This window comes from Cyprinodon variegatus, unplaced genomic scaffold, assembly GCF_000732505.1.
Source record: "Cyprinodon variegatus isolate N-32 unplaced genomic scaffold, C_variegatus-1.0 Scaffold1023, whole genome shotgun sequence".
In the NCBI taxonomy this organism is placed as follows: Eukaryota; Metazoa; Chordata; class Actinopteri; order Cyprinodontiformes; family Cyprinodontidae; genus Cyprinodon; species Cyprinodon variegatus.
The window spans coordinates 144,913-162,596 of NW_015151476.1; the positions used below are offsets into that span (position 1 = coordinate 144,913).

Sequence of the window (17,684 nt, forward strand, 5' to 3'; positions counted from 1 at the left end):
GGTCTCAAAAGTCGCAGTTACAACACACATAGGGCGCACCGCACCATAGGGCGCACCGCACATTTTGAGGGAAAAAAAAGACGTTTAAGTGCGCCTTATAGTCGTGAAAATACGGTAATTATCAACGTTTACATGTAAAAGAGCACCACAGAAATGTTCACACCTTTAAACCTTAAGATATGAAGTGCATTGTTTTGTTCTTCTGCTGAACAAGGCAATGTATTGTTGCTTCTACTGGTTATACATTAAAAAAAAACACCTTAACGAGTCAGTGATTCACTTGAAAATGCAAACTTTAGCATGTGGATGTGGACATGGGAAGCTTTTTTTCCGCCTCTGGCCATCAGACAACTCTGAAAATTGAATATATGTGCAGTTATACTCACACTGGCAACCAATTTGATGAGTTGCATTAAGAAGTCGTACGCAAGGCATAGTGTAGTTGAGATTGATGTAAATCTTGTTTTCCATTGAATTGCAACTGACACCTAGAAGGAAGGAAAGAAAAAAGTAATAATCAGAAAAGGTTAAATTAAAGGACCTTTTATTTAGCTCTTTTTAAAAGCACTGTAAGGATTTTAAGTGATATGTGAGGTAATGCACCAGTGTTACACGGATAAAGGTCATATAACACTTTTTAGTTCTACTGAGCACTCAAAGTGCCTTACAGTACAGCCATGTTCACCCTATAGCAAGCACTAAAACACACACTGGCATGCAGATCGGAAACATGTGCCTTGCACAAGGGAACATGAGAATGCGGCAGGGGAAGGCTGGATTCCATCCTAATGCAAGGCGGCTGCCCTCAGACTACATTTAAGTCTAACAGCTCAAACTTTCTTCAAATAAGTCAGCTATTTGATCTAAAAATTGGGAGTGAGGAGTAACGGTTTAAAGTGAAAATCACTTACGCTTTATACTATTTAATACACATTAACTTCTGGTAAATAATTTAAGTATGTTTGCTATTTGAATAAAAAAAATAAAACTATTCCCAGAATATTTATGAGATTTTCTTTTTAAAAATCCCTAAAGGGCTGAAGATGGTTAGGGGGGATATCCATATTTATTCTATAACTTACTAAATGACATAATTAAGAATACATTATGAAAAGAAAAGGGATTATCTTCCATTAAATTGTGTATTATTTCCAACTTATAAATGTGGATTTGTTTGTTTTTATGTGTGACAGCGGGATTTCACTCAAATTAAAATAAAAATGAATGTAGGATTTCATTGTGGGACTAAATCTCCACCTTTTCACTGTGGGAAAAAAAATCACGAGCAGTCACGCTGATGCCAGGCTACAACACACTGAAGTTGGCTTCCGGTTCGGAGGTGTAGTTCTTTCACTTTGATCCACCTTTGATTTGATCAGCTCAGGATCAAAAGAAGCTAATTAAATGGTCAAACCCTATGTTTTACAAATAACGGATATTTACAGAAGTAAATTTTCCGAAAGGTTTATCCAGTTTTTACTTTTAGATTTTGAGTCCATTGTTTGAGGTTCCTTTTAAATCATGATAATAGCTTTGAAGGAAAAGCACATCCCTGTTTTACTAAACAAGGACTTCTTTTTAAACTTTATTAAGGCTGGGTTAAGTTTCAAGCTCCATAATATGCATTTAAACTCAATCTGTCATACAGGATAGCCTAGCCTTCAGATTTTATAATCAAAAGTCATCTGGTTTGGTGACAGACTGATTCAAATGTTTCCAGATCAGATAAAAAACAATAAAGAACCATAACAAATTTGATTAAAACAATTAAAAATTAAAGTCTAATAACGTTAAAAACACTAATATAAGCCTTGTTTATAACCAAAATAGCCTTAAACCGGTGCACCGAAAAGTCAACCAACTTCAGCTTTGTTTTCGATTAACCAAGACAACTGTCATTTAATAAGACAATATGTCTTTATTTTCTGTCTTGGTCTCAATTCAGAGGTATAAAAGTTATTCTCAGCCATGAAGGTCTTTGGTAAACCTCCGTAAATGATCTTAAAATGCAGAATAAACTTCAACAGGGGAGCTGTCGCTAAAGCTAACAAGCTTAGCATCCAGCTAGCTACGGCACAGAAACATCTACCTAGCGAGCGTAATAAAAGAAAGGGACATTTATAGTTATACTGGATATGTGGGCTCGTAAGTTCAGAACTAATTGTTAAACTTACCAGTGAAAAACAAACATATAGTCAAATATACAATCCAGTTGTGAGACAGCAAATCCATCTTCCTGGTTTGAAAAGCGGAGAAACAGCGAACTATGATCAGGGAAACATCCGCTTCCGGTTTTTGGTTCCGTGTTGTTAAATCAAAAATAGCCATTTCCTCTATTTTTTTTTTTTTTGTAAATTTTTTTTTTACTCCATAAAGCGTAAAAAAAAGAAAATAGTTAAATATTTTTATATTTCAGAGCTTGTGAACCTGAGCTTTCCCTGCAACACCACCTGACAACAGAGTGCTCCCTTGTTTTGATGTCCCCTATGGCCCAGCCTTAATGTCCATCTTCAAGAATCCAATTCTAAATTCACGTCCAGAAACCCTCTTCCTTTAACATTTTAATAACCACAGTATAACAGAAACAAAACAACACGATGCAGTTCTGTTCATAAACTGGAGCTTTATTATAGTTTCAGATGCAATAGAACAGTTAAACAGACTTTGAAATATTTATTTTGAGCTCAGACAAAGTGAAAAGCATGTTTTATATATAGGATTTAAGATAGGAGTAAAGGGTTGACACAGCAGAACTAACAAGAAAAAGCATTTTTATATCTTCTATCAACATGTTACGTCACTGTAAGCAGATTTAAGTTCAGACTCCAACTGTTTATTTCATCAGTATTATGTTGGATGTGTTTTGCAGAACATCTCATCTTAACGAAACTGGAGTGGGCTCACACGCAGACCAATCACATCCTTGCCAATCTCAGTCACCTGAAAAATAAAATTAAATCACAGAAAACAAGATCAATACAAACTGATTAAGGAACTTAATCGAAGCTTGTCAACACTTAAAATTATGTAATAAGTATTGCCGTTTATAAATTTAGCAAACTAAACCTATAATTATCAAAAAAACCAATACACCAAAAAATACAAAACCAATGTTTTTAAATACGTAAATCTTTAGGTTGCTCTTCCTAAATGGACTTCTGTATGGCTCTACAAAACATCTGTCATAAAACTTATTGCTGTAAAGTTTTAACGGTGGCTTTTCTGACCCCTGGAAACAGTTAAAAAAAACTCACTGAAACAAAAATCAAAGGTTTATAAAAAACCAAAAATGTATTTTGGTTTTTATGGCAGAATATGATCTTTTTCTAACGTAAATGCTAAACAGTACTGTAATAATCTAGACATTTGTGTGAAATAAAGGAAATTTAGTTAACCTACATGTTTTCCAAAATTTTCTCAGGAATTCATGTAAACTAGGGAACATTAATCAATCCTGAATCTTAAGATAATAAATTATATTAACCATAACTAACAATTGGCTTTTTAGAAATGTGTTTTAAAGGTTAAAGGGCTGGTTATCCTCCCGCAGCAGTGTGTCGCAGTGAGCTTGTCAGAGGTATGATGCAGATATTTTTTATTCATGCCCAATATCGAAGCGTGGTCTGCGCTGTGTTATTCCACACCACAACGCAAAAGGGACAATCACAAACTAGCTGTGGGTCTAGATACAGCCGAAGCAGTGAGGAATTAGGGGAAAGTTTGTGAGACAACAGAGGGACATGAGAACCAAAAAGAGCGGGGATCTAGGTGGAAAAAAGGGTTCCAGCGTTCTCTCCCTCACTCTTCTAGCAGGTCCAACTTCATGAGTCGTTTTCCACAATGGCAGTCATACAAACCAAGCCAGTAAGGTACCAAACAGGAAATACGCATAGTGTAGAGCAGATGTAGATGTGACCAATCAGAGGCCTCCTGTCTGCGGTCACCTACAATGTTGCAGAGGTGCAGCAGAATATCTGCGGAAGGGGCGGGCCATATCTGCCTTCACTGCGGCACACATGCAGACGACCTGGTTTCTAAGTATAAATCAGCCTTAAATGCCACTTACATTAAACTGTAGGTTAAAAACACCAACAATTTATAATTCATCTACTCTATTTTGTAAATATTTATCATAAAAACCCAAATACATTTTAAATATATATACTACAAGAATGTGGAGCAAATTATATCATTTGGACAAATTTCTACATTATTCAATGACAATCTAGGAGAACCATATATATAGATGTTTAATATGACCTTTTAAGCACTATGTTTTCTCAATGAAAAATAGAATTTCTAAAAGAATTTCAACCTTTTTATGACAACCATGTTTTCCTAGAGCTACTGTGGTAATCAGAATACCTTGGAGAACAAATATACTCTCCTTACCATCTAGTAAAACATGGAGTCTAGATCTGTGGATGCCAGTTGTCCTTGCCTACCTGTGTAACCCTGCAGATCTGGCCTTTATAAGGAGGGCAGTAGCAGGCTCCAGACAGTGGGCACTTCTCCACAGGACGTCCTCGGTAGAGAGGAACAAAGGAGGCGGCGCACAGATCAAAAGGATTGTGGGGGTCGTAGTTCAGCTGGTGGGTGTCTGTCAGGGTCTTCTCACAAGCTGCCAATATTTTGCGGGTCTAAAACACAGGGGATGGGGGGTAAATAAATAAATATTGGTAAAATGACAAATTGGTGGTTGTGAATGTAATAAAAGGAAACCATGGTAACCTGCTGTGCAACATCTGGCTTCGGGCCGAGCTCCAAGAGACGGCGTGCAAATCCTGCAGCTGTTTTGAAGTTGCGGAGCTTAAAGAAGAGGTTCAGGGCTGTGCGCAGCACAAGCACCATGTGGACTGGCTGCAGGTTACAGTGGGTGAAATAAGCAGCCATCTACAGAAAGAATACAGAAAAACAATCAGTTCAGAGCATTAAAAAATAGAAAAACAGAATAAACCAGTTCAGTATGATCATATCTTTACCTCACAAATCCTCTTCTGTTGATCCAACGTTTCTTTAGGCAACTTCTTCCTCTCCACCTCCATAGTCAGACCCACAATGTACTCTCTGCATATGGTGATGAGCTGCTGAGCCTAAAATACAGAGATGTGTACATGCATATCAGCTGAACTTCAGTTTGTTGCTGATTAATATCCAATGTCATCCAAAGAAGAGGCTTGCTCACCTCTGCTATCTCCTGCTTGTTATCAACCACCAGCAGAGGGACAGAAAGCAAGATGGCTCTGAAGCGTTCAACCGCTTCCTCGAACCTTCCAGCAGTAGTCAGCTGGTAGCACTGCTGAAGGCGGGAAATCAGGTCGGAGAGGCGGAGCCCCACAGCAGGCAGGCCCTGCTTCGCCCCACAGTCCTACAAAAACATCCAAGGGTCAGGGCATAGAAGGATCTACAGTGAACAGCTGTGTTATTAGCCAAGAGCCGTACCTTCCAGTTCCTCTGAGGATGGCCGCGCAGACACGGCAGAGACGGCAGCCCCAGGTAAGAGGTCCGCCCTCTAGACAGCGTCTGCATGAACAGGGACTTGTACGGAGCAAAGTTCACAACTCCAACCTGGTCATGAAGAAGCTGTGGGAAGAACATATCAGGGTGATTAGTTTATATGGACATTACTCGTTAGGATTGGTTTTATGTTAAAATAACTGGCATCAAATAGCAAACCAACAGGAGAGAAAAAAAAGGTCAAATGTAGAACGTACCCTCATAGCAGTTTCAAAGGATCCAGCCAGGATGTGATCAACTGGCAGCTGGGAATTGTTGCACCACATCTGAGTTGGACTCATGCCCTTGGTTGGCGGCACAAAGAAGCCGTCCTCTGTCGATCCACCAGCGCCCAGAGGAACATCCTGATGGTTGCAAGTAAAATCAGGAAATTTTAATGTTCATTTTCAACAAATTGAACCAAAACATAAAGGAGCTTCAGGCTAACACAATATATCGCTGATAATGAAAACCATTTAAGATTTCCGCTATAAACGTTTTTAACACTAATGCCATTTATCTGTAGGAGGGTTAACATTGATTCAATGTAAGAAGCTCCAAATCTGTTTCCAGTCTCACCAGCTCTGGAGGAAGTTCCACTTCTTCATCAATATCCCATCCTCCTCCTTCCTCCTTCCCTAAGCCTTCATCCCCTATACCATCCTGTGCATCAATGAAGCCATCTAGAAGAAGAAAAAAAAGAAAGAAAGATGTAATGATGTCAGCCAATCACGTTAAAGAAACTGAAGAAAACCTATCCGTTTCCAATTTACCTTCATCCATGGCGAGCTCAGCATCATCTCCCCACCCCTCACCACCAGCAGCCTCCATATCCAAATCTGCAGCCATCTGACCTGCTTTACCTGCAACATAAACACTTCTTAGGACCAATAACTCACAGCTTGGGTTAATTCACATATTCCTTCCCCTTAATCTTCATTAAACAAGGAAACATTATTCCTCTGGTGCAGATTAGTCTAATATTGTTTTATTAAATTGGATAGAATCTATAGATTTCAGTTGGAGAAATATGATTGGACAACAAGGACAAGAAAATCCCTCTGGAAACACCATGAATAAAGGCTAATTAATCATCTGAATGCAGTAAATATGCTGAGCAGTTACAGTGCAGTTGACATTAGTAGAGCAGGTCATTTTCAACATTATATTATCCACAAATTTCCCTTCATATTACTGAGATTTCAGTTTCTCCTGAGGAGAGTTACACCAGCATGATGCTGCCACCACCATGCTGGATAACGGCGGTGTGTTTAAAGTTAGCGTTAGTTTAGTCATGATCAGATTTACAGAGTGCACAGCTCACGGTAGCCCTGGCAACAAAGTCTGAGCAGCTGATCTCTGCAGCTCTATGGAGGAAATGCAGATTAATTGCTGCTTATGATAGGTTCAATCACTGATTAGCTAGTCTGCTCAGGTAGGTTTGAAGTACTTCCACACTCTAAACTTTAAGATGACAAATAAAACGGTGTTCTGAGATGTTCAAAGCTTGGGATCTTGTTTTATAATCTTTGTCTGATGTGTCCCTTGTTATTTACAGTCTGTTTGTTTACAGGGGTTCTCTAACATCTGAGGCCTCCATAGAGCAGCTGGGTTTACCAGTAGGAGGAGTTCTGCAGCCGACTGGTGGCACTAGATCAAATGAACAGGGACTGAACACAGATGACATCTGAATGTTATTTTCTACAAATTAACCACCACTTGCTGGTTCTCTTTAACGTCAAACATATGATCTCCCATATGTTAATCTAACTCAAACACCAACAATAAAATACCTTGAATGCTGTTGTTGCAATGTGGCAAAATACACCCAAAGGGTTTTTTTTTTTTGCAAGAAGAATGAAGCAATGATTCCTGATGACTGACCTTTAGCTGCAATGGCTCCCTCAAAGAAGCCCTTCGATACAGTGAGCAGGGGCCAGTTAGTGTCCAGAGGGTTGATGGGTGGAGGAGGCTGCAGCAGCTGTGCATTGGGGTCGACCTCTGGCACCTGCACGGCATAAAAATCAAACAGTTTTTATTTTATCAAGAGGTTTTAGTTAGACAACCTTTATTTTCATTTTGTATACATGTTGGAATAATTATGTATAAGATACTTAATGTTTGTTCTTATGATGTATAATGTCTGACATACTACTGTTCCAGAGAGGTGTTGCACAAGCAGTATAGGTCAACTATCAGGAAGTATTGCTCAAGCTTAACGAAACCAGGAGGTTCTCGGACCATTTGACCGCAAGACATTTAAATGCAAATTGACCTGTTAACTGAGGCTGCAAATTGAATTGTATTTCTTGTTTCCTATTCCTTTATCACAACCTCAGCTTGTGTAACTAGGGTCCCCCCCTCTGACTTTAATAAAAAAGCGAGGAGAAAGCTGAAGACCGGCAGAGTGGGTTGGAGATTTGTAAACTCTGCAGTCTCTTCCTACTCTCCTCGGGAGTAAAACTAAATTAATTGTCTCTGTGCCTTCTTTCTTTCCCTGTATGTATGTATGTATGTATGATGTTTTAGGTGCTTAGACCTGACAATACAGAATGTAGACAAAACAAAATTTAGTTTAGTACAGCTTTTTAAATGGTAAATGAAGAAAAATAAATGCTGTAACAACAAAGCGTTGTTCTACTGATTACTTTTTGAGTCAGAAGCCTCTCTTTGCTAACTCACCGTCTCCTTTTCTGGGTCAAAGGTCTCCTTTAGGGCCTCAGCCTCTTCATCCAGCCCATGTGTGGCTGCAGTGAGGTAAGCCAGAGACTCTGAAAAAGCAAATTAAAGACACCAAATCATTACATATAAATCTGTTTTTTTTTTCTAATTCAAAGTATTAAAGTTAAGAGGCTTAGAGTTCAACTGTTTTATAGTTTAGCCCTAAAGCTCTCAAAGTGTGGCCCAAGTTTTAAGCCATCTTTAATGGCAATTCGGATGCAAGGTGGAGTGCTTATTTTGAAGGCGAATATTAAATAACTCAAAAAAGGCATATAACACCTAGAATGATGTCTAACCCCAGCTGTGCTTCAAATGAAAACAAAAAAGTGGAATATATGACAGGGTTTTATACATCCCTATCTGAATGTATATTTCTACATTTGTTTACTTTTTACACTGTAGCAACATGTTTAATAGGATGTTTTAGAGCAAAACCTGTGATAAAGGTAAGAGACTCAGTGATATTTTTTGCAAATATCACTGAGTTTTATGAATAATCAAATATCATTTTACCAATGGACTTACAACCACACACTGAAAAAGGAGGAAAAGGTCTGGCTGGGAAGAAATTACAAAATTGAAGGTAATATTTAGTGTTAGCTGTTGCACCACATTTCCATCTATTTTCTTTTACAGGTTATAATACAATTTTATTAAGCATTACTTGAACAGTGTATTAAATAGAAAACCTGCCTCCTATGCAGGGGAAAGTACAGAAAAAAACATCCCTGTTTACAAAGAACAAAAAAACAGTGGCGTTCTGAGTAACCTGACTTTAATTAGCTATTTGCCTAAACTGCATTAAAACGCAGCCCAGCTGCAGTTAAAGTCTGCGTGCCAATTAAAGTAATTCAATTAAGCATAACCAGCATATCCTTAAATTAGAGGTGGAGCCAGTATGTCTCCTCTTCTGGAAGCAGTTGTTCCCAAGGGCAACTGGAAAACTACAGCTAATTAATTGGAGGTAAAGCTAGCAATCTAATAAGTGAGCTTATTTTACTTTTCTTAATGATATTTATGTTAATATGGAGTCAATTTAAGTTAAGAAATTTTCTAGATTTTAAAAGGAATGGATTTAACACTTATGGGTAGGTATAGATAGCAGGGAGGAATTTTGCATCAAAGGACAGAAAATGAGTGAAAGAAATGAACTCACTCTGTCCACAGTTCTTCAGGATGCGGACCCTCTCACTGACGTCCCCCAGATACAGAGCAGCCTGGTAGTGACCACTCATGTCCTTTCTGATCTCAGCTACACATCAATAAGCACACGTTAGGAAGGAATTACATTATATCAAATAATTGGTTAGAGATCTGCTCATTACTCACCGATCTTCATCATCTTGCGCAGCTTAGCCAAGTTTCCAGTGATCAGGTAAAGGAAGGTGAGCTTGTCAAAGTTCTTTGTCCTCTGGTAGCACATTTCAACAACCTGGTGGTGTCCCTGCAGCAGCGCCGCCTCACCCAGACGCTCCCAGCAGCTGCGATCATCCAGGGCCTTGGCTGCCTCCAGTGCCACCTGGATTTATGGAGAGGATTATGCTTTTGGTAGCTTTACAAACAGAGCAGAGTTGCCTGGTCTGCTCCATAAGCTCATGTCTTATAGCAGTCTGTCATGCTGACCTCAATGTTTCCACATTCCAGAGCGAGGCTGAACCGCGTTTTCTCATCTTTCACAAAGTGAAGCGCGACTTCAGGGTAGCCCTTCTTCTGAAGGTAGGCAATGATGGACTGCCCCACCAACTTGGCGTTACGCACCATGTGGAGCACCTTAAAGGGACAACAGTTAAAGGAAAAAAAAAAATCAGTGAAACAAATTAGAAAACAAATGAGTCAAAGTAAAAAAAAAAAAAAAAAAAAAAAAAAAAAAAAAAAAAAAAAAAAAAAGAAGCAGCAGTTTGAAAACAAACCTCGTCGTATTTACGATTGATCAGAGCCAACTTGAAGCGGTACTCTGTGGGGTCGATGGTGAGCACCCGCGGCCTGCACTCCCTGTCCAGGCAGTAAACACTGTTGCCTCTGACTCGGGTCACATAGATGGGCAGGTCCAGGGTCCGGATGATGCCATGATCACTGCAGGAATGTTCATTAGAGTGCAATTTTATAAAATTACAGACCAATTATAAATTCATGGCAGACAACAGGCTTTCAATATAGAAAATTGGTAATATCCTATATTGAATCATCTAAAAATGAAGAATTTACCCTGAGGTGAGGGCATATTTGATGTGGTTGGATGTGGTATAAATAAAGACCCCACTTTCATCCCAGGCTCCACTCTTCACTCTGATGTTCTCATGAATGTTGCAGAGACTTTCCAGCTTACGGTTGCAGATCATGATCGCTAAATAAAAAGAGATAATTAGCAAAAAATTGATTCAATTTTGGTATAAAAATAACGAAAAAAAAAGCTCAGAGGGATTTCTGCATGCTGCAGATATTTATCTCATCAGCTCACCATGTTTCGCCAGCAGAGCCACATGGCTGGTGTCGGAGCTCCACACCACATACTTGACCTTGGCGATTTTGACCGTGGCCAGAGAGCGTTTCTGCTGCACGTCGAACAGCGTGACGCCGTCGGCATCGCGCAGCAGCAGCGATCCTGTGCCGGCGTAGAAGATTTCCTCGCAGCTCGGCACCTGGACCTTCTTCACTATTTCATTCTTCAGGTTTTTGATCAGAAGCTACAGTAAAAAAAAAAATAAATAAAATAATCAAGGGGGATTTATTTAGCAAAACCATTTAAAACGACAATTTTTATAAATTAGATACTTAGACAGGAGGGTTTTCTCCCTCCTGCATTTGGCTTCCCCAAATATTACTACAACCAACTTAACACAAGGTAAATCGTCAAGTAACTTAGCAGGATATTAATCTTTTTTTTTTAATATATTCTAGAACTAAAGATTACTTGTTTTTTTAACACCAGTAAAAGATGTAAAACAGATGTTGAGATTTTAAAAAGCTACAAGACAAACAAGATAATGAGAGTTATAGATACATAAACTATTTAAAGATACATCAACAGGTTAGCGAAGGTTAGCAGTTTGCTCTAACATATAGAAAACTACTAAACAATTTAAGAATTTAAAATTATAACACTTCCGATGTTTTAGATACACTTTTCAACATGACTGTTAACAAATCGACATACAGAGTGCATGCGATCCAGGACTGCAAATCGGTTCCTCGCCACCCAAACTGCAGTCAGGCCTGATGATCTTTTTCCCTCTGGAGCTTTAAGAAAGATAAATTATATATAAGAGCCTTAAAAAGACAGTTTTCAAAAACATAAACAAATATGATAAAGGAAGGAAGATTCAAAATAATCAAAGAGCTGAGGTTCAACAGTGGCCACACGGTGGCGCTATTTTGAAAGCTTTCTTTACCATCAGGGTTCTGAGAGTCGCTTTCTTTGGGAATGGAGTAGAGGTCGTATGTGCTGTTCTCCAGGTTGGTTGCTCTCTGGAGAAAAGAGCAAATTATCAGCAAAAATCTGTAAAAACCTGGGAATGATCATTAAGGTGATTTCAGGGAGAGATACGTACTGTACAGAGCAGGACGGCGTTCTCAGCTGGGTTATAAGACATGCTGAATACTGGGAACTTAGAACCGCTGGGAAAAGGGAAAAGCATAATTAATATCTGCCTGGACTGCTTTAAAAGGCTGCATTGGGAAATCTTAAGCTAAAAGGACCAACCTGCGGAGCTGCATGACAGCAGTGTCCTTGCTGCTGTTGAAGTCCAGCTGGCGGAGGAATCGGTCCTTCACATAGTACAGCATGTTGCCGTGCACGGCGTAGGCTGGACGCTCACGCTCCAGCTTAAATACGATCATTCCACTGTCATGACCTACAGGAAATAAAGCAGAGTTTAAATAAGGGCAAAAGCAATCTGTTAAGACTTGAGCGAAACAATTTCAAGCACTAATTAAAAGAAGAAGCCTTCAGATTTAAAGGCTCCCGGAGCAATCTGCTGTCACTACCTACCGGCTGCAAACAGGTTGAGGTTCGGATGGGCCCCCAGGACCCAGAAGCGATCATGATCACGCCGAAATGTTTGAACTCCGGTCCGCTTGGACATGTCCCACACCCGGATGCTCTTGTCCTCAGAGTTGGAAAGGATGAGCTCCTGACGCGGATGGAAGACGGCGCAGGAGACGTTGTTGTAGTGGCCGCGGCATGTATCCAGCTCCCATGCCTTGGACTCTGGACAGGAAAAAGAAAAATGCATGAAGGCCAACTTGAGTGATACCCGAGTCATACAAAATCAAATATTTCATATTTTTCCTCAAATAAGAGCAGAGCTGAGGCTAAACAAAGTAAGTAGACGGGAAGCATCTTCCAGAGATGATGGAGGTTTTATTTAATTCCTCAAACTTTGTGCATTTAAGTCTAAAATCTTACAGTGCAAGAGAGGATCTTTGCAGGAATGGACTAAAGTAACCCCTGTTGAATGGCTCACCGTTCATTCTCCAGATCTTGACCTGCCGGTCGTCAGCTCCAGACACGATGAGGGGCATGCTGGGGTGGAAAGCAGCCCAGTTGACCCCACGGTCGTGTCCCTGTAAACAGACATATACAAAATTATTGTTAGGATAATTATAATCGATGATGTGCGAGTTTATCACACCTTAATATTAGCTGCCTTTTAAGTGTTATAACTGATATTTTCCCCAGTAGTTTATCTAATTAGGACAGTTCCTCGGTCTGTCTATATACAGTTTTAATCTTCATTCTGTACGTGGCAAATATTTGGAAAGGGAATGAGAGCGGCGTCCTTCAGCTAATAACAAAGTGTAATATTTTGATAATGGTATCTCCTCATCTACAAACGTGTATGATGTACAATGTGACGGGAGATATATAAAATGCTTCTTTAACTGTTAATTGGGGCCACTTAATGAGAAGTGAGCCCAGATGGTAAGCTGCTGCCTTCTGTAACTCTAAGCAACTTCTCTGATCTAAGATTACACTTTCCATCAAAATCTGTTGTCTTGTCTCCTCGTTATTTAATACATATAAGTTATGAAATGTTATTTAAAGAGTTTCCCCCGAGTGAACTCTTATCAAAAACAAACCAGAGACAGAAAGCTTCAAGGTGCAGACCAAAATCTACCTTTAACATTATCCTAAATAATGCATATAGTAATACGGTACCTCCGGAAGCAAACTCCCAGAAAGACGGACATTGCGAGAGCAAGACAGTTTGTGTGACACCCTCATTATAGAAAAAAAACGTTGACATGCATATGATGCAGCTTTTAAGTTAAAGGCAGTCAATTTGGCAGTAAGGAAATAGAACCGCTGCACGTAACCTTAGACTCAACGAGTCAATGGTGAGACGTTGGAGACGCCAGCAGGAAGAATTGTCTCAATTCAATTGTGTTGAAATGTTAATAAATAGGAGCTTCCCCAAACAGTTGCCTCTTTCCCAACAATCCTCTCTGTGCACGAACCATATGGTAATTAAACATAAAAAACCTGAGGCTTATAGTCCGGTGCGGCTTGTATATGTACAAATCATGCAATTTAGCTTCTGGGGCTTATATTCAGGTGCGGCTTATAGTCAGAAAATTACGGTAATATATAAAGATGATCCGAACAAGAATAAATGTTTGTAGGATCATAATCCTGCATAGATGATATGGGTAACTTACTAATGATTTACTCACTTTTAAGGCACTGGTGCTCCAACTATTGAAAAAAGTTTAGACTAAAATAGTTCGGATTTTTTTTTTCTTCCTAATAAACAGTTTTGTCTTTTAATGCTAAAAAAAGCAACTAGTTGCTGCCTCTTTTTCTCAGTGTTGGATATTGGTGATGTTTTATACTTTTGTGCTTCACTTTCTTCACAAATATGAGAATAAGTTCACATCATTGAGTAATGACAATGATGTAAATAAATAATGAAATGACAAAAAGAGCACAAAGCTCTACTCGCCATTCCAGTTATCGGTTCTTGCTCTCTGTGCTTAATGTTCACACCAGGGTGAAGAAAAAAAATGATTTTTCCCCACTTAGTCCCAGCTGGCGGCAAATTCAGCAAAGAATCAGCTGGATCTTCCCACGTATGTTTACAGATTGATTCATGGCCAGAGACATGACTTATTTTAACCGTTTTAACATTTACTAAATGCTTTTTTGTAATTGTTCGATTCTATTTTAATATAATGTTTTTTGTGTAATATTTTGTAACTTTTAAACCAGGTCTCCTTTGACAAAGAGCAAGTTATCTAAAAACTAAACCAAGAGATGCAGGAAACTAAAAATAAAGGATGTCTTCAAGATATAATTTCAGAACAAATTGCCTTTGAAAATAAAATAAAAATACAGATCTATTTTGCTTCGATGAAAGAAGTTTAGAACAGTATCTTAAATTCTGTATTTTTCAATACCCCATTAGCATCAGCACTAGTGAAATGCAGGACTATGACAAATCTTATATCACTCTAGATGCCCTTAATTAAAGTAAAATAGGCACAAAAACAAACTAAGAAAACCGTGTTCATTGCATTTGAATTATGAAGACTGTTTGTAAGGGAACTGCTTTAATATTTGAATTCTTAAATACAATCTGAGTCCTAATCATAATAACAGAACAAACATTTCTCGTTTCTTTATAGGTTAGAAATATTTTGTTGCATATGTAATTAAAGTACAATTACTAAAAAAGCTAATACATAATTACAAATTATTCCAGATTACCTAAGCGATCATAAATCCGCTGAGTGAAAATTGCTGATTTTACCTCAAGGACGTGCTTCACAACAGCATCGGAGCCACCGAACAGGTCAACGCCTGTGATGCCGCGCACGTCAGTCTCCACGGCGCCCGGAGACAGATTCTTCTTCCTGAGACCTGGAACCATCATTCAGAGCATTGCGTGCAAGGAGGGAAAAGCCATTTTCATGTTAAAGGGTGCAATTATGGTACAGGGGAGGGCACGAGAATAAACAAACCAAAAGAAAAGAAATGATAGAGAAACACCAAAAACACAAGCACTGTAATAAAAAGTAAAGAGTGAAAAAGTTTAAACCGTTGGACTGCTGAACACACACAGGGACGAAAAGCACCAACACAACCTTTGGCTTTTTAAATCCTGGAAACGACCACACCAACACTATTGATTGGGTTACTACAGAAAATGATTTGCAATTTGATTGGACGACACATCCAAGGCTCAAAAGGAAACAGCCAACCGAGATTGTATTAATGATTTCAGTCGGTTAAGATGATGTGGTGAACAGACAGCTCAACAGCTTTGAGAGCAGAGAGGAAATGACACTAGGAACCCATGTGCAGGCATGGATGTTTCCTGGAAGAGCATGGGACAAGGATGACAGAGTGTGTGGACTAAGCTGACAGGGGTTGGGTGGGGCGGATGGATGGGTGGTTGGCGGCACTGACAGGATGTGCTCTGAGAGGCACTGAACGCCGGGAATCTGAGGATGATGGCTGGTCTGGTAGAAAGGCTCATGCTTGTTTTAGTCACATGCAGCATCAATGATATTGGGAAGTTCTAGTAAATGTGCAGCTGTGAGTAGTATTAATGGTAATATTGTAAAAGTAGGAATTTTGCAAAGTAGAGTCAAATCTCTGCATGCAAACCTCTTTTATAGTAGAAATTTATACATTATCAAAAATGGGAATTCGACCCAATTAGTAGTCAGGATAGAAAAGGAATACAAAGCAGTTTAAACTGTTGCAAGTCAGCAGCACAGACTGTCAGTAAGAGGGAGTTAAGCTTTCTGTAAGCAAAACCTGGCTGCACATTCAGTGGAAATAAGCTTTCAGCTGCAGCAACATCATGCATTTAATAGGTAAATACTATGCATATGGATGCAGGGATGCAAATTAAACAGATACAGGAAACTACAAAGGACTGAAACATGTAAGGGTCATAGATTTACATCTTTACAGGTCTGGAAATGAAAGATGATGAAAGACGAGAGCTTGTTTAGTTAGTGTAAACAGGAAATAAGAAAGCAAAAAGGTATATGGAGCATGCAAAGGTACAGAAACACTTCTCCAGGTCCACAACTGATAAAATGTGCTGCAAAGATCAAAGATCAATGACAGCCTTTCAAGGTGCAGTAGGAGATCTTTTGTGATGCATTTTTTACCATGGGGCTTAAAGATCTTCCCACAGCCGATTAGCAAGAGGTGAAATAGAAGGTCTGGAAGTGAGACTAAAATAAATGGTCCCCCGCTACAGTTAGAAATCAATGAATAACCCCAACCAATCACAAAAGACGGTCTATTGTACACGATTGGTTCCTGACACGTCAATCGTGGTCATCTGCTTGTCCCTCCCCCCTGTACGCGTACCCTGGCACATAAACGAATCGACCCCCCAATGCTTGTGCAGGACGCCATGGCTGGAAGCTAGCCACTGTTATGCTACGCTCACAACTAAAGCAGCAAAAGGCTCGTGCTGCTTCATTTTTTTATGCTTGAACAAGTTTAGTTCTGATGCACAGCTGAAGCATCTTTGCTGCTCTGGCTGCGTGCTGGAGAAAGTGGGTCTGATGCGCGTTGGGCGGAGCTACCCTATCCTTTCTTTGCCTGTAACAATGGCAGCTATATTTGCTGTGATCAGAGGGAATAAAGTACTTAGAATCTATTTCGAAGTGAGAAAGTCCACCTGAGAACATCGTCAGTGCAGTCAGTTCATCCAGATTACCATCCTCCCTTCAAATATTATTTATGTTGGAGGCGCTCAGGAATCACTAGGAATCCCATTCAACAGCAGCCTATGATCCGGTCGCCTCCTCGCGCTTAAACAAAGCGGCTGCAAGACGTTTTTCATGTACGTAATCTAAACTGCAGGCACCAGGATAATAAAAGCGAACATGTTTTGCAGGCAGATTTCGGCATTGTAAGGTAATTTAGGCGGTACACTATTTCGGAGGAGTGATCATAGCTCTCTGCATCATCAGTGCTGCCCGTCTCCCTGCCAGCAGCTGGTCTAGACGCGCTGCAGACAGCATGCACGCTCATGTGCTTTGGAGGGGTGATCTGAAGGGAGAGGCATGGTTGTGTATGTTCAAAAATATAGCTTGCTGGAACCGTTTTTCCAAGATCTCCTAAAGCACCTTTAACTTATAAATATATTATATATAGGTTTAAAAAATATATGTATTATATTTTAATCTGTTTGCTGAAAGGAGAAATGTTTCTGCAAAACAAAAAGAACACAGGCATTTAGTCTTCATACATTAGAGAGAATCCCGTTCCTTTCTCATCCTCTGAACCACTCAGTCTCCAACCCCTCCTCCCCAAAAACCAGCCCACTGCCCACTCTGTTCCTTTCCTCCCAGGCCCTCACCGGAGATATCCCACACTCGCACGGTCTGGTCCAGACTGGCAGACACCACCAGGTCTTCAGATGGATGGAACTGGGCACACATCACGTAGTGATTATGTCCCGTCAGGACGCTGTAGGCGACAGAGGAGAAAATAAAAT

General features: G+C 39.7%; 2 protein-coding genes across 2 annotated transcripts in view; both read right to left on the reverse strand.

Annotated features, from left to right (window-relative positions):
* Positions 1-2,288, reverse strand: part of ncstn (nicastrin) — a 25,836-nt gene extending 23,548 nt beyond the window's left edge. Inside the window, exons 1-2 of the mRNA XM_015399553.1 lie at positions 2,175-2,288; positions 387-488 (exon numbers count right to left, since the gene is read on the reverse strand). Of these exons, the coding sequence (XP_015255039.1) occupies positions 387-488; positions 2,175-2,232 (160 nt within the window). The 5' untranslated portion in view covers positions 2,233-2,288. The remainder of the gene's footprint in view (positions 1-386; positions 489-2,174) is intronic.
* A 318-nt stretch (positions 2,289-2,606) lies between these two features.
* The window catches only part of copa (coatomer protein complex subunit alpha), a 19,296-nt gene continuing 4,218 nt past the window's right edge, over positions 2,607-17,684 (reverse strand). Inside the window, exons 6-30 of the mRNA XM_015399552.1 lie at positions 17,547-17,656; positions 14,967-15,076; positions 12,681-12,780; positions 12,206-12,424; positions 11,918-12,068; positions 11,766-11,832; positions 11,607-11,682; positions 11,372-11,454; positions 10,676-10,901; positions 10,423-10,561; positions 10,128-10,290; positions 9,841-9,987; positions 9,547-9,736; positions 9,374-9,469; positions 8,179-8,267; positions 7,381-7,504; positions 6,270-6,359; positions 6,076-6,179; positions 5,715-5,861; positions 5,443-5,583; positions 5,186-5,368; positions 4,983-5,093; positions 4,732-4,893; positions 4,446-4,640; positions 2,607-2,940 (exon numbers count right to left, since the gene is read on the reverse strand). Of these exons, the coding sequence (XP_015255038.1) occupies positions 2,881-2,940; positions 4,446-4,640; positions 4,732-4,893; positions 4,983-5,093; positions 5,186-5,368; positions 5,443-5,583; positions 5,715-5,861; positions 6,076-6,179; positions 6,270-6,359; positions 7,381-7,504; positions 8,179-8,267; positions 9,374-9,469; positions 9,547-9,736; positions 9,841-9,987; positions 10,128-10,290; positions 10,423-10,561; positions 10,676-10,901; positions 11,372-11,454; positions 11,607-11,682; positions 11,766-11,832; positions 11,918-12,068; positions 12,206-12,424; positions 12,681-12,780; positions 14,967-15,076; positions 17,547-17,656 (3,283 nt within the window). The 3' untranslated portion in view covers positions 2,607-2,880. The remainder of the gene's footprint in view (positions 2,941-4,445; positions 4,641-4,731; positions 4,894-4,982; positions 5,094-5,185; positions 5,369-5,442; positions 5,584-5,714; positions 5,862-6,075; positions 6,180-6,269; positions 6,360-7,380; positions 7,505-8,178; positions 8,268-9,373; positions 9,470-9,546; positions 9,737-9,840; positions 9,988-10,127; positions 10,291-10,422; positions 10,562-10,675; positions 10,902-11,371; positions 11,455-11,606; positions 11,683-11,765; positions 11,833-11,917; positions 12,069-12,205; positions 12,425-12,680; positions 12,781-14,966; positions 15,077-17,546; positions 17,657-17,684) is intronic.